Source organism: Sapajus apella, unplaced genomic scaffold, assembly GCF_009761245.1.
Source record: "Sapajus apella isolate SASKATOON/1434 unplaced genomic scaffold, GSC_monkey_1.0 scaffold228, whole genome shotgun sequence".
NCBI classification, from domain to species: domain Eukaryota; kingdom Metazoa; phylum Chordata; class Mammalia; order Primates; family Cebidae; genus Sapajus; species Sapajus apella.
In genome coordinates, this window is record NW_022437168.1 from 344,900 (window position 1) to 366,230 (window position 21,331).

Consider the following 21,331-nt stretch of genomic DNA (forward strand, 5'->3'; position numbering starts at 1 on the left):
ATTGTTCAGTTTCCATGTGGTTGTGCAGTGTTGAGTGAGTTTCTTAATCCTGATTCCTAATTTGATTGCACTGTGGTCTGAGGGACTGTTTGTTGTGATTTCTGTTCTTTTGCATTTGCTGAGAAGTGTTTTACTTCCAATTATGTGGTCAATTTTAGAATAAGTGTGATGTGGTGCTGAGAAGAATGCATATTCTGTTGATTTGGGGTGGAGGGTTTTGTAGATGTCTGTTAGATCCGCTTGGCCTAGATCTGAGTTCAAGTCCTGGATATCCTTGTTAATTTTCTTTTTTATTGATCTGTCTAATATTGACAATAGGGTGATAAAGTTGCCTGCTATTATTGTGTGAGAGTCTAAGTCTCTTTGTAGGTCTCTAAGAACTTGCCTGATGGGGGTGCTTCTGCATTGGATATGTATATATTTAGGATAGTTAGCTCTTCTTGTTGCATTGATCCCTTTAGCATTATGTAATGTCCTTCTTTGACTCTTTTGATCTTTGATGATTTCCAGTCTGTTTTATCAGAGACTAGGATTGCAACTCCTGCTTTTTTACTTTCGTGATTCACTTGGTAAATATTCCTGTAAAATAAAGGTATTTTGAGCTGATGTGTGTCTTTGTATGTGAAATGGGTCTTCTGAATTCAGCAAACTGATGGGTCTTGACTCTTTATCCAATTTGCCAGTCTGTGTCTTTTAATTGGGGCATTTAGCCCATATACATTTAAGGTTAATATTGTTGTGTAAATTTGATCCTGTCATTATGATGCTAGCTGGTTATTTTGCCCATTAGTTGATGCAGTTTCTTCCTAGCATCAATGGTCTTTACCATTTGGTATGTTTTTGCAGTGGCTGGTAATGGAAACATGTTTAGTGCTTCCTTCAGGAGCTCTTGTAGGGTAGGCCTGGTGGTGACAAAATCTCTCAGCACTTGCTTGTCTGCAAAGGAATTTATTTCTCCTTCACTTATGAAGCCTAGTTTAGCTGGATATGAAATTCTGGGTCAAAAATTCTTTTCTTTAAAAATGTTGAATATTGGCCCCTACTGTCTTCTGGCTTGTAGGGTTTCTGCCGAGAGATCCACTGTGAGTCTGATGGGCTTCCCTCTGTGGGTAACCCAACCTTTCTCTCTGGCTGCCCTTAGCATTTTTTCCTTCATTTCAACCTTGATGAATCTGACGATTATGTGTCCTTGGGGTGCTCTTCTTGAGGAGTATCTTTGTGGTGTTCTCTGTGTATCCTGAATTTGAATGTTGTCCTGCCTTGCTAGATTGGGGAAGTTGTCCTGGATAATATCCTGAAGAGTGTTTTGCAACATGATTTCATTTCCTCTTCACTTTCAGGTACACTGATCAAACATTGATTTGGTATTTTCATGTAATCCCATATTTTTGGAGGCTTTGTTCATTTATTTTCACTCTTTTGTCTCTAAGCTTGCATTCTTGCTTTATTTTGTTGAGGTGATCTTCAATCTCTGATATCCTTTCTTTCATTTGATTGATTCAGCTATTGAAACTTGTCTATTCTTCACAAAATTCGTGTACTGTGTTTTTCAGCTCCATCAGTTCATTTATGTTCTTCTCTAAACTGGTTATTGCAGTTAGCATTTTGTCCAACCTATTTTCAAGGTTCTTAGCTTGCTTGCATTGGGTTAGAACGTGTTTTCTTAGCTCAGAGGAGTTTGTTATTATCCACCTTCTGAAGTCTGCTAGTGTCAATTCATCAAACTCATTCTCTGTCCAGTTTTGTTCCTTTGCTGGCAAGGAGCTGTGGTCCCTTAAAGGAGAAGAGGTGTTCTGGTTTTTTGAGTTTTCAGCCTTTTTGTTCTGGTTTCTTTTTATCTTCGTGGATTTATCTACCTTTGGTCTTTGAGGTTGGTGACATTTGGATGCAGTTTCTGAGTGCACGTCCTTTTTGCTAATGTTGAAACTATTTCTTTCTGTTTGTTAGTTTTTCTTCTAACAGGCCCCTCTGCTGCAGGTTTGCTGGAGTTCTGTGGGGGTCCACTCCAGCCTCTACTTTCCTGGGAATCACCAGTGGAGGCCGCAGAACAGCAAAGGTTGCTGCCTGTTCCTTCCACTGGTAGCTTTGTCCCAGAGGGATACCTGCCAGATGCCAGCCAGAGCTCTCTTGTATGAGGTGTCAGTCAGCCCCTACTGGGAGATGTCTCCCAGTAGGGTACATGGGAACTCTGTGTTGGGAAATCCGCTGCTGTCTTCAGAGCTGCCAGGCAGAGATGTTAGGTCTGCTGAAGCTGTACCCACTACCACGCCCTTTTCCATGAAGGTGGGACTTTTCTCTGTCCCATGAAGGTGGGGGCTTTGTTTATAAGTCCCTGATGGGCTGCTACCTTCTATCAGGGATGTCCTGCCCAGCAAGGGCATCTAGTGAGGCAGTCTGCTGAGCTGTGTTGGGTTACACCAGTTCAAACTTCTGACAGTTTTGCTTACACTGTGGGGTTGAAACTGCCTACTCAAACCTCAGCAATGGTGGCCACCCCTCCCCCTACAGGGCTTGAAAGTCCCAGGTGGAGCTCAGACTGCTGTATTGGCTATAAGAATTTCAAGCCAGTGTATCTTAGCTTGCTGGTCTCCGTGGGGGTGGAACCCGCCAAGCCAGACCACTTGGCTCCCTGGCTTCAGCCCCTTTTCCAGGGAGTAAATGGTTCTGTCTTGCTGGCATGCCAGGCACCACTGGGTTAAAAACAAACAAACAAACAAACAAAAAAAAAAAACCTGCCGCAACTAGCTCGGTTTCTGCCCAAACGGTTGCCCAGTTTTTGTGCTGGACAGCCAGGGCCCTGGTGGTTGTGTAGGTACTGGAAGGAATCTCCTGGTCTGCAGGTTGTGAAGACTGTGGGAAAAGCACAGCACCTGGGCCAGAATGCAGGGAGCAGTCCCAACATCCATCTTGCCCTTTCTCCTGTCTTACTAATCTCTAGGATTTATATTTGATTTCTAACAGATTGTTTCTGTTTCTTTTTCAAACTTCTTGGTTTATTCATCTATCGTTTTCCAAATTTCAATTATTTTTTATCTGTATATTCTTATAGTTCATCAAAATTCTTTAAGAGAATTATCCTGACTTTTTTTTTTGGCCAGTTATTACATAAATCTACATTTCTTTATGGCCCACACTTCCCTGATTCTTTCTAATCCTTATGTCCTCGTGTCGGCATCTGCACATTTGAGGTGACTGCCACCTCTTCCAGCCTTCACAGGTATTCATGCACAGGAATTAACGTTTACTATTTAGTTTAGCCTGTGATTCTCGATAGGCCAGCTGGTAGTGACTGGAGGCAGGCAGAACTTGCTGTCAAGTTCTCTAGTTGGGTAAGCTGATGCCTTATCTCTGAGATTAGGTTGGGCAGCTGGCTAAGCTCTACTGTTCAGCGAGACCACTGGGTTGGCTTTGTAATCATGTGGAACTGCTGACTGGGCACTGCAGTTACCACTAATAAGGCCAGGTCACAGTATATATTCCCTGGCCAAGCACTTTTGCTATTTGAGTTTTGCAGTTGGAGAATACTGCAGGATGGACCCAAAGGCAAGGCAGAATGCTGCTCAGGATGAACTAGACTAGAGGCTGTGCTCAGTAAAAATGCCTGGGGCTTGCTTTCCAGCTTTGGGATGAGCTCTGGAGTTGGTTCAAACTGCTGTGTGGTCTCCTATGTTGTGCAGGTCCAGCCCCTGTGCTTTGCAAAAATGTATGGTGGCCGGTATCTCCCTGCTTGCCTAGAGCCTTGGGTGGGCTTTGTGGCTTTTAAGTGTCTGGCCTCCCATGTCAAGTACATGTGGCCTTTGTGCTTTGCCTAAATGCACTGTGGTGGAAATTTTCATGCCTGAGTAAGGCCTTGGCATGGGCTGTGAGGCAGGTCACAGAGATTGGCCATCTAGCTACTCAAGCCAGTTTCAATAACTTCTAGGAGAAACTAGCTGAGGTTTGTGGGTCAATTCTGCCATTGGCTGGCACTTCTGACTGGGCACCACCACTAGCAGGAACAGAGCTACCCCAACAATCCATGTTATCATCACTGTGACCTCTGTTTCATTTCTTTGTTTCCATCTGACCCAAGACAGTCTAGTCTTGCCTCTACTTTCAGTGTTCCTCATGAGAAAGTGCCAGAGTGGGCTTCCTGGGAAGCATTTTAGAATGCTAGGGAAGCTGGATGTCCACCTCTGGCTCTCTTCTCATTGTAGAAATTATGCATCAAAGTGAATCTTCTCTTTGTGGTGCTGTGTGGACTTGGGGGAGGGGAAGGAGCAAAGTGGTCAAAACAAGACCACACTTCTTACCCTTCTAATGTGGTTTTTATTTGCTTCTATGATCCACATAGGTGTCTTAGGCTCATTCCTAAGTTTTGGAGTTTTCACAAAGGTGTTCTCATCTGTGGATGGTTTCTGGTTGAATTTTCTGTTGGGGAGACATGAAGCCTGGGAATTCCTATTCTGCCATCTTGCTGCTATCACTCTCTGGCCTAATTCTTGATGTGGGACCTACAACACAGCTCCCTACCCACTACACTAGGGGGAAAACTCAGAAGGAGGCCCCAGGGGGCAGGGTCTCTAGAGCCTCCAATAGCTCATTTCTACAGAGATTTGACACTGACACTATCCTGGGTCTCAGTAACAGCCATCAGGACCTGTGTTCCTGTCTATGCCCGCTTTGGTTTGTTTTATTCACCTTTTTTATGTAAAACAACATAGTGGTTGGGATTTTTGAGGGGGGAGATTCATTATATTGGCACTAATTAATTCCATTTTGATTACCATATTATGTTAACATTAACTTTTTCACTTACTGTTTCTTGTTCATAGTTTTCATTCTTGTTTACTTTGGGTGGGACAGTGAATGACATCCTTCAGTTATGATTAAAGACAATTGTTCTAATATTGGAGGTGACAGGGATATTTTAAAAGCCTTGTTTCATTACTATTTGATGTATGCTAACACTAGTTGAATTTCTGAAACCGTTTCACATTTCCTGATTTCAACTGTTATTATAATGAACTGAGACTCAGATGAATCATGTTTTTCATTAAACTTTTCATTTTGAGATAATTGTACACTTAAAGCTGCTTTTTAAATAGTAGTTTTTATTTTAAAACAATTTTAGACTCACTGGAAGTTGCAAAATAACACAGAGTTCTGAGTACCTCCAAGTAAGCTTTCTCCAATGGTAATATACATAGCTATGGTACAAGACCAAAACAGGAAAATCAACATGGATACAATTAACTGGATTACAGGCCTAATTCATATTTTACTAGTTCATATATGTACTAATTATAATATGTGTATGTCTGTAGTTTTTTGCAATTTTATTACATGTATAGACTCATATAACCACCATCATCGTCAAGATACTGCTCCATTGCCATGAAAGAACTCCCTCATGCTATGCCATTATGGTCAAACCCTCCATCCTCTTCTCTAATCCCTGGCAACCACTTATGTTTCCTCCATCTCTGTAGTTTTATCATTTTTGAATCATACATTATGTAACCTTTGAGTCTGACTTTTTTCACTCAATAAAATGTCCATAAAATTCATCTGGACCGTTATGTGTATCAAGAGTTTGCTCCTTTTTATTATTGAGTAATATTCTATTTATAGCTGCAATTGGACATTTTCTTACAGTGTTGGAGGATGGGAAGATCCCCTACCCATCCCCCAACAACAAGAAAACCAGTCACATGGTTTTCTTCCTGTAAATCCCTGTGAACTTTCACTACATCACTCCTTGGGGCTGAGGACTGATGGGTTGATCACCTGTTCCCACCTAGTGTATTCCTGAGATGCTACACGATAGGCTACATCCCTTTCCCTCTCCTAAGAATGTCTACACTCAGGTAACCAGGTACACACAAACATGGACTTGAAATAAAATAATTACATATATAGCTGTATATCAGATACAGTACTATGGTTTAAAAGTGAATGTTCATATTGCCAAGTGAAAGAAGCCAGTTTAAAAAGGCTACATATTCTATGACTCCAACAATATGGTATTCTGGAAAAAGCAAAACTATGGTGACAGTAGAAAGATCAGTGATTGCCAGAGATTCACAATGAGGGACAGATGAATTGGCAGAGCACAGAAGCTTTTTAGGGCAATGAAAGTACTCCATATGATACAATAAAGGCAGATACAGATACATGTCATTATGCATTTGTCAAAATCCATACAATGTACAACACCAAGAGAGGACTTTAATGCAAACAGGGGACTTTGAGTGATGATGATGTGTCCATATAGGCTCTCTGACTGTGACAAATGTACCATTGTGGTACAGGATGTTGATGGTAAGGGAGGTGTACATGTGGAGGCAAGGAGTATATAAAAACTCTGTACTTTCTTCTCAGTTTTGCTGTGAACTTTAAACTACTCTAACAAATGAAGTCTATTAAAACAAAGATATAAACGTAGCACTGAAAGGACAGTGTTTAGTTAATACTATCACTATGATTAACCAGATCTCCCTTTTGTTGCTGTTAGTGTTTAATAATTTCTTTTGAAAACAGGAGAATAATTGACATAAAATAAACTGCATACATACAAAGTATTTAATTGATGTCCATGACCCATCCACTAACAAGATAATCAACATATCCATCATGCCCCACATCATCCTTTTGCTTGTTTGTAATCCCTCCTACACTTTCCCTTCAAGAAGCTACTGATTTGCTCTTTGCTACTATAAACTAGTTTGTATTGTTTAGCATTTTAATGTCAACTGAGTTACACAATATGTTGAAAGGGAGTCTGCCTTCTTTTACTTGTAATAATTTTAAAAACTTTTCATTTTTTTCATTTCACTTGAAATTTTCAAATACATGCGCTCAGCATGCAGGTTTGTTACATAGCTATACATATGCCATGATAGTTTGCTGCACCCATTAACCCCTCTTCTAGGTTTTAAGCCCCACATGCATTAAGTGTTTGTCCTAATGCTCTCCCTCCCCTTGCCTCCCACCCCCTGACAGACCCTGGTGTGTGATGCTCCCCTCCCTGTTGTCATGTGTTCTCATTCTTCGACTCAAACTGAAGAGTAAGAACATGCAGTGTTTGGTTTTCTGTTCCTGTGTTAGTTTGCTGAGGATGATGGTTTCCAGCTTCATCTGTGTCCCTGAAAAGGACACGAATTCATTAATTTTTATAGCTGCGTAATATTCCATGGTGAATATGTGCCGCATTTTCTTTATCCAGTCTATCAATGATGGGCATTTGGGTTGGTTCTAAGTCTTTGTTACTGTAAATAGTGCTGCAATAAACACACATGTGTATGTGTCTTTATAGTAGAATGATTTATAATCCTTCAGGTATATGCCCCATAATGGGATTGCTGGGTCAAATCTTATTTCTGGTTCTAGATCCTTGAGGAATCGCCACACTGTCTTCCACAATGGTTGAACCAATTTACACTCCCACCAACAGTGTAAAAGCATTCCTGTTTCTCCACATCCTCTCCAGCATCTGTTATTTTCTGACTTTTCAATGATCACCATTCTAACTGGAGTGATATAGTATCTCATTGTGATTTTGATTTGCATTTGTCTAATGACCACTGATGAACTTTTTTCAATATGTTTGTTGGCTACACAAATGTCTTCTTTTGAGAAGTGTCTGTTCATATCCTTTGCCCACTTTTTGCTGAGGTTGTTGGTTTTCTTCTTGTAAATTTGTTTAAGTTCCCTGTAGATTCTGGATATTAGCTCTTTGTGAGTTGGATAGATTGCAAAATTTTTCTCCCATCCTGTAGGTTCACACTGATGATAGTTTCTTTTGCTGTGCAGAAGCTCTGTAGCTTAATTAGATTTCATTTGTCAATTTTGGCTTTTGTTGTAACTGCTTTTGGTATTTTAGTCATGAATTCTTTGCCTGTGCCTATATCCTGAATGGTATTGCATAGGTTTTCTTCTAGGGTTTTTACGTTTTATGTTTAAGTCTTTAATCCATTTTGAGTTAAATTTTGTATAAAAGGTGTAAGGAAGGGGTCCAGCTTTAGTTTTCTGCATACGGCTAGCCAGTTTTCCCAGCACCATTTATTAAATAGGGAATACTTTCCCCATTGCTTATTTTTGTCAGTGGGGTTTTCTAGATATATAATCATGTCATCTGCAAACAGAGACAATTTTACTTCTTCTCTTCGTGTCTGAATACACTTATTTCTTTCTCTTGCCTGATTGCTCTGACTGGAACTTCCAATACTATGTTGAATAGGAGTGGTGAGAGAGGGCATCCTTGTCCTGTGCTAGTTTTCAAAGGGAATGCTTCCAGCTTTTGCCCATTCAGTATGATACTGGCCGTGGGTTTGTCATAAATAGCTCTTATTATTTTGAGATATGTTCCATTAATACCTAGTTTATTAAGAGTTTTTAGCATGAAGTGGTGTTGAATTTTATCGAAGGCCTTTTCTGCATCTATTGAGATAATCATGTGGTTTTTGTCATTAGTTCTGTTTATGTGATGGATTACCTTTATTGATTTCTGTATATTGAATCAGCCTTGCATTCCAGAGATAAAGCCAAGTTGATCGTGGTGGATAAGATTTTTGATGGCTGCTGGATTCGATTTGCCCGTATTTTATTGAGGATTTTCACATTGATACATCAGGGGTATTGGCATGAAATTTTCTTTTGTTGTGTCTCTGCTAGGTTTTGGAATCAGGATGATACTGGCTTCATAAAATGAGTTAAAGAGGAGTCCCTCTTTTACTATTGTTTGGAATAGTTTCAGAAGGAATGGTACCATCTCCTCTTTGTACCTTTGATAGAATTCAGCTTAATGTCAAACACCTCCTGCATTAGGTATCTGTCAATCCCTGTTGGGAGGTCTTTCCCAGTCAAGTGGCATGGGGGTCAGAGTTCCACCTGAGAAGGCAGTCTGACCCTTAGCGGAGCTCTAGTGCTGTGCTGGGAGAACCCTCCTTGTCAGGATCTGCTGCTGTCTGCAGAGCTGGCAAGCAGGAACATTTAAGTTCACTGAAGCAGCACCAACAGCCACCCCTTCCCTCAGGTGCTCTGTCCCAGGGAGATGGGAATTTTCTTATCTATAAGCCCCTGACTGGGACTGCTGCCAAGATGCCCTGCCCAGTGAGGAGGAATCTAGAGAGGCAGTCTGGCCACCGCAGCTTTGCTGCACTTTGAGTTCCATCCTGTCCGAAATTCCAGACCTCCTCATCACTGTCAGGGGAAAATCACCTACTCAAGCCTCAGTAATGACAGATGCCCCACCCCCCACCAAGCTCATTTGTCCCAGATCGACTCCAGACTGCTGTGCTGGCAGCAAGAAAGTCAAGCTAGTGGTTCTTAGCTTGCTGGGCTCCATGGGAGTGGGACCCACTGAGTGAGGCACTTGACTCCCTAGCTTCAGCTTCCTTTCCAAGAGAGTGAATAGTTCTGTCTCACTGGGGTTCCAGATGCCCCTGGGGTTAAAAAACAAAACAAACAAACAAAAAAACCTTCTGTAGCTAGCTTGATGTCTGCCAAACAACTGCCCAGTTTTGTGCTTGAAACCCAGGGCCCTGATGTTGTAGGCACATGAGAGAATTTCCTGGTCTGCAGATTGCAAAAACTATGGGAAAAGCATAGTGTCTGGGCCAGGTAGCACAGTCCCTTACAGCTTCCTTTGGCTGGGGGAGGGAGGCCCCCTACTCCTTGCACTTCCTAGGTGAGGCAACACCCCACCTTGCTTCTGCTTGCCCTCTGTGGGCTGCACCCACTGCCTAACCAGCCCCAATGAAATGAACAGCGTACCTCAGTTGAAAATCACCTGCTTTCTTCGTTGGTCTCACTGGGACCTGCAAACTGGAGCAGTTCTTACTCAGCCATCTTGCCAGATATTTCCAATGTTTTTCTTTATCACAAAATTAAATTTTAAAATATTGAACACTAAATAATTTTGTGTGCATAACAATAGTTTATTCTTTTTTGTTTCTGAGTAGCACTTTATTTGCATGGATATATCACAATTTATTCCTCAGTGAGCTTTGTGTTGTTTTCAAATTTTGGCTATTACACATAAAGCTGCTATGAACATTCACATATATTGTTTTCTCTTGGAAAAATAATTGGAATGCAATGCTGGATCATATGGTTAGTGACTGTTTAACCTTTAAAGGAACTACAGAACTGTTTTCCAAAGTGACTAAATTATTTGACATTTCCATGAGTAGTGTGTGAATTTCCCTCCCTCCACATCCTCACCAACACTTGCTATGGTCAGTCTTTGTCATTTTGGTCTCTCTAACAGATGGTAATTGTATCTTGTTGTGGTTTTTTCCTTAATGTTAAATGACATTGAGTATCTCTTCATGGGCTTATTTTTCATCTGTGTATCTTCTTTATTGACAGGTTTTATCAGTAATGATGGTGGCTTTATAAAACTTTTGTTCTGTATCTAAGGAAATGATTATATGGTTTTCTTTTTCACTTTATTAATGTGCTGAATTATACTGGTTAATATTTAAATATTAAGCCAACCCTGCATTTGTGGAACAAATCACACTGAGTAGTTATATGTCATCTTAATATATTGTTTAGTTTGATTTGCTAAAATTGTGTTTAGAATTTTTGTGTCTATGTTAATGAGGGATATGGACCTGTAGTTTCCCTTCCACTTCTTCTGTTTTCTTTGCCTGGTTTTTGTATCAGGTAATGCTGGGTTTATAGAAGCAGTTAAAAATACTCCCTCCTCTTTATCCTTTGAGCCTCACATAGCAGGTGTTCAATAACTATTCCATGGGAGATTTGATATAGAGAAAAGTAAATTAATGTGGAATAAGCAAACAGAGTTTATGATGGGAAAATGTATAATATATTAAAAAATCATTAGTAAACATTGTGCCATCAAACCTGCAAACATGATTCACATTTATTATCTCTTTAATCTTTACCTGTGAGGTGGGAATCACTATCCCTGACTAACAAGTGAGGAACCTGAGAGGTTGTGACTTGTTCAAGATCACAGTTGGATGGAGTTTTCACAAACTAAATCTAATGTGAGTCTATTCCATCCCCACTTCAGGGCAGCCATGACTTCTGGCTCCCAAAGGGACAGGCCAATTTCCCCTCATCTGGAAGCTGTCACTGCTGCTGCCAGAAGGCTCGGGACAGAAGAACCTCAGCTCCCTAAAGGAGAGTGAGAGGCGTGACTCCCTGTGTTGTGCGTGCTCTGGAGAGGAAGGTGGGGCCACATGCCAGGAGTACTCTCCTTTGGCTGTGTATGGGTCTGTGGTGTGGAGCCCTTTAAGCAGAGTCTTCTCTCTCTGATCCCCAGGACACTGGACACAGGAATATGGGAGTCCCATTTTTCTCTACATAGATCTCATGCTGGATATAGGGTCTCAACAAGCCTTCAAACTGACATGTCAAGCGAAAAATGAGAGACTGGTCATTTACATTGAAGAAGTAGATGGTCCCACCCTCACAGTCCAGGAAGACCCCTACTCGTGTAGGAGGGGTTCTGGGGTTGAGGGTGATAACATGGGGATTGAATGTGGAATACAAATATTTTCTCGTCAGTCCGAAGACCCAGTACCCATTGTTGGGAGACAAAGTTGCATACGTCTCCTTCCTGTCCACATCATCCCTGCACACTCCCATGTACCACCATTTATTGTATCCCACGTCCACCTCCCAGTAATGTTTCCCTGCCTGGAAACCCTGAGAAGCCACCACACTCTTCCTTGCAAATCTCTTCTCAGAGTAAGGCACCTCCTGGGCAGTTCTTCTATGGGTTACAGTTTTCAGATCGGAAGCGCAGAGCTGTGGGTGAGCTGTCTCTGGGTCCAGAGTCACCTCCACTAGGGTGCGGTGGGGGAGAGAGGAAGCATAAGTTACTGAAGAGGAAATCTCAGCTGAAACAAGAGGTCTACCTTCCCACTGCAGACTGGCTCCGGATAGGGTCTGGCCAGACCCACCATCCCACCAGCCATGTCTCTTCTCCAGGGCAGCCCCTGTGCTTAACTGATGCTTGAAGATGCTCAACCATGAGATGTTCAACTCCTCTATATCACTCAGCCCTCCCATGTAAGCCAACTGTTTGACTTTGTGAGACCTTGAGTGACTCCAGGATTCAGCTTCCTTCCACCCACCAGTTCCTGCTGACTTCACTTCCTTCCCCTTAGCACAGACCCCTAGTGGTCAGCCACCAGTGCCCTCAAATCCCCGGAGTCTTGCCTGTGACCCCATTGGCTGACCCGGTCCCTAAGCCTTTCCCTTCAAGTCCTGGGCCAAGAAGTGTATCTAGAGGGAACTGCACCCTGGGGTGCATTGGGGCATCACAGATTTGCTGTCTGCAGGCTGTGTGGGCTCCATATCTGTCACTGGTGATCTTCATACTCCATGCCCACTGTCACCCGCTCAGGCATTGGTACCTGCATGTTTCCGGGCCTCTCTCAATTCTGAAAACAAGCAGACAGAGCAGGCCATTCAGTGCTCCTGTGGGGAACAGGATGCAGGGAGAGGGGAGAGGCCAAGGATTAGGACCCTTTTTGAGTGTCATGGGCCCTTCAGAGATCTGAAGAAGGCTATGGGGCCCCTATGCAAAATACACCTCCCCCAGAATCTAGACAATTTCAGGGTCCCCATCACAAACTTGGTTCTGCAGGGACCCATGGGCCTCAGGGTATAAAAATTCATAGAGGGACTTGGAAGAGAAAGATCAATTGAGGGAGAAGAGTCTCTCACCTGCTTGTTTGTGTATCTTGCTCCGGTCTGAAACCAAAAAAAAAGAAAAGAAAAACACAGAAGAGGCTGACATCACAGAGCAGGGTCCCAGGGAGGGTGTGGGAGGAAAGTCCTGCATGTGACAACAGTCTCACTCAGTTTATCCTGGAGTTTCCACGAAATAAAAAGCAAATTATTTAATGGTTGCTACAGGACTGGATAAAGTTTCAAAGCATCAGTCCAGGGGAGGTTGAGGATCACCCACAGATTTTTCTCAGGTTCCTCACTGTGGTCCACACACCCTCAGAGCTCATGATCAACACCTCCCTTCAACCCCCTACCCCACCCCCACCACATACAGAGTGAACAAATGGGCAACAGGCACAGACAATCTGTGGGGATGTCCAGGCCCTGAGGTTTATTCTAAGTCCTCCAGATATCAGAGGGGCAACTCATTAGCAATGGATGGAGAGAGTGAGTCAGCTGCTCTCCTCCACCCGCCAGTGCTTCCTGTCCAGCTTGGAGCCAGGGTCAAACTGTGGATCAAGGAGGGACCCAGGAGAACCATGTGTGAGAGGCTCAGGACACGACACACACTTACCCAGTTCCGTCTGGATTTTCCCTGAAACAGAAACAGTATATTCAGTGGTGGGCATAGGAGTGTGCAAGGTACAAACACAACCCTGGCTCCTTGCACAGGTGGGATGAGCTGCAGTTGTGAAGGGCAGGGCCTTTCCTAGATCATTTATATGTGCTTGTCTCCCCAGCTCCTGCATGGAATGTAGCTGTCTGGAGTGGAGCAAGAGATCAGGAAGGTTCAGAATCCCAGCTGTGGAGGTGAGCATGGAGATGGGAGAAGGTGGCTGGGTAAGGAGGCCAGGGTGGTGTCATCCTCAAGGGGAGTGGTCACTCCCTACAAGAAAATTTGTTCTGGGGTGAAGACTTTTATTGAGATTAACATTTTATCCAAGTCAGTCAGTTTTATTTCCTCTTTTATGAAGTTTTTGCAACTACCCTGAAATTTTCTTATATGACTCTTGTCATTAGTAGAAATTTACCTATTTATTTTTTGAGACAAGGTCTCACTCTGTTGCCCAGGCTGGAGTGCAGTGGTACGAATATGGCTCACTAAAGCCTTGACCTCCTGTGGTCAAGCTATCCTCCCATCTCAACCTCCTGAGTGGCTGGGACCACAGTCAAGCACCACCACACCTGGCTAATTATTTTATTTTACTAAAAAAATTTTTTTTGTAGAGAGGAATTCTTGCCATGTTGCCCAGAATGGTCTTAAACTCCTGGGGTCAAGCAATCCTCCCACCTTGGCCTACCAAAGTGCTGGGATTACAGACACAAGCCACCCCACTCAGCCTGTTTGTAGAAATTTATATGAATTCTTTAAGTACTGAAAATCAATTATCTGCTTATTCTGTGCTCCATGTAGGGTAGAAAGGGACTGGAAGAGGCTGGCATTTTCTGAAGCAGCCATTTCAGGTCAGCACAGAGGAAGCCAAAGACTGGGTTCCCTGTGCCTCAGGTGGTGGACCCAGGAACCTAGGGCTGGAAGAACAGCACCTGGAGGTGTGTGAGGGCAGCCTGATGTCAGCACTACTGGAACCATGAAGAACCATGCTTCTCTCTCTCACTTACCTTTGGATTTGAAGAAAACAATTGTCATCCCCATGATAACAGCACATAGGTCACCACAGACTAATCCAAGTAAAATAGAAGCCAGGCGCCAAGGTGAGGGCTGGAAAAAAGTCTCTGAAAAACAGTCCCACAGGCCCCTTAGTGAGGGCTAAGCAGGTAATGCAACTTTACGCTCACTTAAGGAATCCCCTCATACCCCAAGATGAAAACATTTTTCTCTAATTCCTTCTACAGGTTTAAATATTTACATTTCTGTGTAAGTCTTGATCCATCTTGATTTCATATATATATTCACGTGTGTGTGTGTGTGTGTGTGCGCGCGCGCGCGTGAGTGCGATGAAGCAGAAGTTCAATGTCGTCTTCTAAGCAGGTAACGACTGTGCCGGCAACGTTTATTGAGTAGACATTGGTTTACACACTGCCACACATGCAATGTCACCTTTACCTCATGTTTCTGTTCAAGCTTGGATTTGTTTCTGGGCTTTTTATTTTATTCCATTGATCCATAGGGTTATCTCTGTGCCAATAATTTTAATTGGCTTAATCTTCAAAGCTTTGGGATATATCTCTGGGATACGACTAAGCTTCTTAGCTTGCTTTTATTCCACTGTGTCTTAGCAATTGTTGGCTATCTGTTTTGCCACATAAATTTTGGAATTGGCTTATTAGGCTTTAAGAAAGCTCTGGGCCAAGTGCAGTGTCTCATGCCTGTAATCCCAGCAGTTTGGGAGGCTGAAGTGGTAGGAATTTTTGAGGACAGGAATTCAAGACCAGTCTGGGCAACAAAGTGAGACTCCATCTCTAAAAAATTTAAAATTAAAAAAATTAGTCAGGCATGGTGGCGCATACCTTGTGGTCCCAGCTACTTTGGTTGAGTGGGTGGATTGCTTATGCATGGAAAGTTGGGGTTGCAGTGAGTCATGATTGCAACACTACTCCAGCATCGGCGACAGACTGATGGCTCACCTCAAAAAACAACAAAAAGATGTGCTGCGATTTTCTGTGGAATTGTATTGAATCTGTACAGCTATTCTAGGAGAACTGATATCTTTAAAAATATGCATCTTCTTATCTGAAAGGTGTTATATTTGTTCTCTTATTTTAGTTTTCTTTAGTGTCTTTTAATACAGTTTTTTAATATTCTTCAATAAGATTTTGTAAACATTTCATTAGACTTATTTTGAGTTAACATTTTTTATTGTTATTGTATATTGCATGTCTTTTTATTCCTTTGCTGGTGTTTACTAGTACAATTGATTTTGCTTATTAGTCTCATTTTTCATGAACCTGATGGGTTCTTTTATGAGTTGAAAGAATTTGTCTGTCAATTTTTCTAAAGTTTCCATTTATATCAGCATATAAACTGTGAACACCAGCCACTTTATTATTTCTTTCTAAAAGTTAGAACTTTTACGTTTCTTCCCTTATTGAAATGGATGCTAATAGTACTATAATATAATGTGGAACAGAAGTGCTTAATGCAATCTCCTTATGTTACGATTTTTTAAAAAATTATTTTATTGCATTTTAGGTTTTGGGGTACATGTGAAGAACTTGCAAGATTGTTGCATAGGTACACAGGTGGCAGTGTGATTTGCTGCCTTCCTCCCCATCACCTACATCTGGCATTTCTCCCCTTGCTATCTCTCCCCAACTCCCCACCCCTCACCGTCCCTCCCCTATTTCCCCCCAACAGACCACAGTGTGTAGTGCTCCCCTCCCTGTGTCCATGTGTTCTAGTTGTCCAACACCCGCCTATGAGTGGGAACATGCGGTGTTTGATCTTCTGCTCTTCTGTCAGTTTGCTGAGAATGATTCTTTCCAGGTTCATCTGTGTCCCTACAAAGGACGTGAACTCATCGTTTTTTATGGCTGCATAATATTCCATGGTGTATATGTGCCACATTTTCCCTGTCCAGTCTATCATCGATGGGCATTTGGGTTGGTTCCAGGTCTTTGCTATTGTAAAGAGTGCTACAATGAACATTCGTGTGCACGTGTCCTTATAGTAGAATGATTTATAATCCTTTGGATATATTCCCAGTAATGGGATTGCTGTGTCAAATAGAATTTCTATTTCTAGGTCCTTGAGGAATCGCACACTGTCTTCCACAATGGTTGAACTAATTTACACTCCCACCAAAAAGTGTAAAAGTGTTCCTATTTCTTCACATCCTCTCCAGCATCTGTTGTCTCCAGATTCTTTAATGATCGCCATTCTAACTGGCGTGAGATGGTATGTCAATGTAGTTTTGATTTGCATTTCTCTAATGACCAGTGATGATGAGCATTTTTTCATATGTTTGTTGGCCTCATGTATGTCTTCTTTTGTGAAGTATCTGTTCATATCCTTTGCCTACTTTTGAATGGGTTTGTTTGTTTTTTTCTTGTAAATCTGTTTTAGTTCTTTGTAAATTCTGGATATCAGCCAGATATCCAGATAGGTAAACTGCAAAAATTTTTTCCCATTCTGTTGGTTGCCATTTCACTCTAATGACTGTTTCTTTTGCTGTGCAGAAGCTGTGGAGTTTGATTAGGTCCCATTTGTCTGTTTTGGCTTTTGTTGTCAATGCTTTTGGTGTTTTGGTCCTAAAGTTCTTGCCTACACCTATGTCCTGAATGGGTTATCTAGATTTTCTTCCAGGGTTTTTATGGTGTTAGGTCTTATGTTTAAGTCTTTAATCCATCTGGAGTTAATTTTAGTGTAAGGTGTCAGGAAGGGGTCCAGTTTCTGCTTTCTGCACATGGCTAGCCAGTTTTCCCAACACCATTTATTAAACAGGGAATCCTTTCCCCATTGCTTGTTTTTGTCTGGTTTGTCAAAGATCAGATGGTTGTAGATATGTTGTGTTGCCTGCGAGACCTCTGTTCTGTTCCATTGGTCTATATCTCTGTTTTGGTACCAGAACCATGCTGTTTTGATTACTGTAGCCTTGTATCATAATTTGAAGTCCGGTAGTGTGATGCCTCCCGCTTTGTTCTTTTTGCTTAGAATTGACTTGGCTATGCGGGCTCTCTTTTAGTTCCAGATGAAGTTTAAGGTGTTTTTTTCCAGTTCTGTGAAGGTCATTGGTAGATTGATGGAGATAGCGTTGAAACTGTAAATTACTTTGGGCAGTATGGCCATTTTCACAATATTGATTCTTCCTAACCATGAACATGGAATGTTTCTCCATCTGTTTGTGTCCTCTCTGATTTCATTGAGCAGTGGCTTGTAGTTCTCCTTGAAGAGGTCCTTTACGTTCTTTGTTAGTTGTATTCCTAGGTATTTTATTCTCTTTGTGGCAATTGTGAATGGCAGTTCATTCTTGATTTGGCTCTCTTTAAGTCTGTTATTGGTGTGTAGGAATGCATGTGATTTTTGCACATTGATTTTGTATCCTGAGACTTTGCGGAACTTGCTTATCAGTTTCAGGAGCTTTTGGGCTGAGACGATGGGGTCTTCTAGATATACAATCATGTCGTCTGCAAATAGAGACAATTTGACTTCCTCCTTTCCTGTTTGAATATCCTTTATTTCTTTTTCTTGCCTGATTGCTGTGGCTAGAACTTTCAGTGCTATGTTGAATAGGAGTGGTGAGAGAGGGCATCCTTGTCTATTGCCAGATTTCAAGTGGAATGCTTCCAGTTTTTGCTCATTCAGTATGATATTGGCTGTTGGTTTGTGGTAAATAGCTTTTATTATTTTGAGATATGTTCCGTCAATACCTAGCTAATTGAGGGTTTTTAGCATAAAGGCTGCTGAATTTTGTCAAAGGCCTTCTCTGCATCAATTGAGATAATCATGCGGTTTTTGTCTTTGGTTCTCTTTATGTGGTGAATTATGTTTATAGACTTGTTTATGTTGAACCAGCCTTGCATCCCCAGGATGAAGCCTACTTAATCGTGGTGGATAAGCTTTTTGATGTGCTGTTGCAATCAGCTTGCCAGTATTTTATTGAAGATTTTTGTATCTATGTTCATCATGGATATTGGCCTGAAGTTTTCTTTTCTTGTTGAGTCTCTGCTGAGTTTTGTTATCAGGGTGATATTGATCTCATAAAATGATTTGGGAAGGATTCCCTCTTTTTGAATTGTTTAGAGTAGTTTCAGAAGGAATGGCACCAGCTCCTCTTTGTATGTCTGGTAGAATTCGGCTGTGAACCCATCTGGACCTGGGCTTTTTTGGGGTGGTAAGCTCTTAATTGCTGCGTCAACTTCAGACCTTGTTATGGGTCTATTCAGGGTTTCGGCTTCTTCCTGGTTTAGGCTTGGGAGGAGGCAAGTGTCTAGAAATTTATCCATTTCTTCCAGGTTTACTAGTGGTCTGTCTATTTTGTTGCTCATTTAAAAAAAACCAGCTCCAGGAATTATTGATTTTTTGAAAGGTTTTTTGTGTCTCTATCTCCTTCAGTTCTGCTCTGATCTTAGCTATTTCTTGTCTTCTGCCAGGTTTTGAGTTTTTTCTATCGTACTCCTCTAGCTCTTTCAATTTTGATGATAGGGTGTCAATTTTTGATATCTCTTTGCTTCTCATGTGGGCACTTAATGCTATATATTTTCTTATTGAGATTGCTTTAAATGTGTCCCAGAGATTCTGGTATGTCGTGTCTTCATTCTCGTTGGTTTCGAAGAACATCTTTATTTCTGCCTTCATTTCATTGTTTATCCAGTGAACATTCAACATCAGGTCGTTCAGTTTCCATGAAGCTGTGCGGTTCTGGGTTAGCTTTTGAATTCTGAGTTCAAACTTGATTGCACTGTGGGGTTAGAGACTGTTTGTTATGATTTCCGTTCTTTTGCATTTGCTAAGAAGTGATTTACTCCCAATTATGTGGTCAATTTTAGAGTAGGTGTGATGTGGTGCTAAGAAGAACATATATTCTGTGGATTTAGGGTGGAGGGTTCTGTAAATGTCCATTAGGTTTGCCTGGTCCGGGTCTGAGTTCAAGTCCTGGATATCATTGTTAATTTTCTGTCTGGTTGATCTGTCTAATATTGACAATGGGGTGTTAAAGCCTCCCAGTATAATTGTGTGGGAGTCTAAGTCTCTTTGTAAGTCATTAAGAACTTGCCTTATGTGTCTGGGTGATCCTGTATTGGGTGCGTATATATTTAGGATCGTTAGCTCTTCTTGTTGCCTTGATCCTTTTACCATTATGTAATGTCCTTCTTTGTCTCTTTTGTTCTTTGTTGCTTTCAAGTCTAATTTATCAGAGAGGAGAATTGCAACTCCTGCTTTTCTTTTTGCTCTCCATTTGCTTGGTAAATCTTCCTCCATCCTTTTATTTTGAGCCTTTGTGTATCCTTGCATGTGAGATGGGTTTCCTGGATACAGCACACTGATGGGTTTTGTCTTTTTATCCAATTTGCCAGTCTGTGTCTTTTGATTGGGGCATTTAGTCCATTTACATTTAGGGTTAATATTGTTATGTGTGAATTTGATACTGCCATATTGGTGCTAGCTGGCTGTTTTGCCCATTAGTTGATGCAGATTCTTCATTGTGTTGATTCTCTCTACCATTTGACATGTTTTTGGAGTGGCTGGTACTGGTTGTTCCTTTATATGTGTACAGCCTCTTTCAGGAGCTCTTGTAAAGCAGGCCTGGTGGTGACGAAATCTCTGAGTACTTGCTTGTTCACAAAGGATTTTATTTTTCCTTCACTTATGAAGCTTAGTTTGGCTGGATAGGAGATTCTGGGTTGAAAGTTCTTTTCTTTAAGGATGTTGAATATTGGCCCCCATTCTCTTCTGGCTTGTAGGGTTTCTGCTGAGAGATCTGCTGTGAGTCTGATGGGCTTCCCTTTGTGGGTAACCTGACCTTTCTCTCTGGCTGCCCTTAGTATTTTCTCCTTCATTTCAACCCTGGTGAATTTGACAATTATGTGCCTTGGGGTTGCTCTTCTTGAGGAATATCTTTGTGGTGTTCTCTGAATTTCCTGGACTTGAATGTTTGCCTGCCTTGCTATGTTGGGGAAGTTTTCCTGGATAATATCTTGAAGAGTATTTTCCAGCTTGATTCATTCTCTTTGTCCCATTCAGGTACACCTATCAAACGTAGATTAGGTCTTTTCACATAGTCCCACATTTCTTGGAGACTTTGTTCATTAATTTTTAACCTTTTTTCTCTATTTTTGTCTTCTCATCTTATTTCATTGAGTTGATCTTTGACCTCTGATATCCTTTCTTCTGCTTGGTCAATTCGGCTGTTAAAACTTGTGCATGCTTCGCGAAGTTCTCGTGTTGTGTTTTTCAGCTCCATCAATTCACTTATATTCCTTTCTGTTTTGTCCATTCTCGTTAGCATTTCATCAAATCTTTTTTCAAGGTTCTTAGTTTCTTTGCATTGGGTTAGAACATGTTCTTTTAGTTCACAGAAGTTTCTTACTACCCACCTTCTAAAGTCTGATTCTGTCATTTCATCACACTCGTTCTCCAACCAACCTTGTTCCCTTGCTGGTGAGGAATTGTGATTCCTTGTAGGAGGAGAGGTGTTCTGGTTTTGGGTGTTGTCATCCTTTTTGCTCTGGTTTCTTTCCATCTTTGCGAATTTACCTGTCGTCTTTGTAGCTGCTGACTTTCAGAATGGGCCTCTGAGTGGACGTTCTGTTTGTTGATGATGAAGTTATGTCTGCTTCTTAATTTTCCTTCTAACAGTCTGGCCCCTCTGCTGTAGGTCTGCTGAGGTCCACTCCAGGCCCTGCTTGCCTGGGGATCACCTGCAGCGGCTGCAGAACAGTAAGGTTTGCTGCCAGTTTTCTTCTTCTGCTATCTTTGTCCCAGAAGCATACCTGCCAAATCTCAGTCTGATCTCTCCTTCATGAGTTGGCTCTTCAGATATACAGGGGTCAGAAAGCTGCTTGAGGAGACAGCCTGTTCTTTAAAGGAGCTCAAATGCTGAGCTGTGACCTCCATTGTTCATTCAGAGCTGCTGGGCAGGTATGTTTATGTCTGCTGCAGCAGAACTCATAAACCAGTTTTTGTTCCTAGGTGCTCTGTCCCAGGGAGTTAGGGCTTTATTTATGAGTTTCCATT

General features: G+C 41.8%; 1 protein-coding gene across 1 annotated transcript in view; it reads right to left on the reverse strand.

Moving 5' to 3' along the window:
- Positions 1–10,414: 10,414 nt before the first annotated feature.
- Positions 10,415–21,331, reverse strand: part of BTNL3 (butyrophilin like 3) — a 49,025-nt gene continuing 38,108 nt past the window's right edge. Inside the window, exons 4-8 of the mRNA XM_032271306.1 lie at positions 14,317–14,430; positions 13,271–13,291; positions 12,691–12,717; positions 12,378–12,404; positions 10,415–11,804 (exon numbers count right to left, since the gene is read on the reverse strand). Of these exons, the coding sequence (XP_032127197.1) occupies positions 11,248–11,804; positions 12,378–12,404; positions 12,691–12,717; positions 13,271–13,291; positions 14,317–14,430 (746 nt within the window). The 3' untranslated portion in view covers positions 10,415–11,247. The remainder of the gene's footprint in view (positions 11,805–12,377; positions 12,405–12,690; positions 12,718–13,270; positions 13,292–14,316; positions 14,431–21,331) is intronic.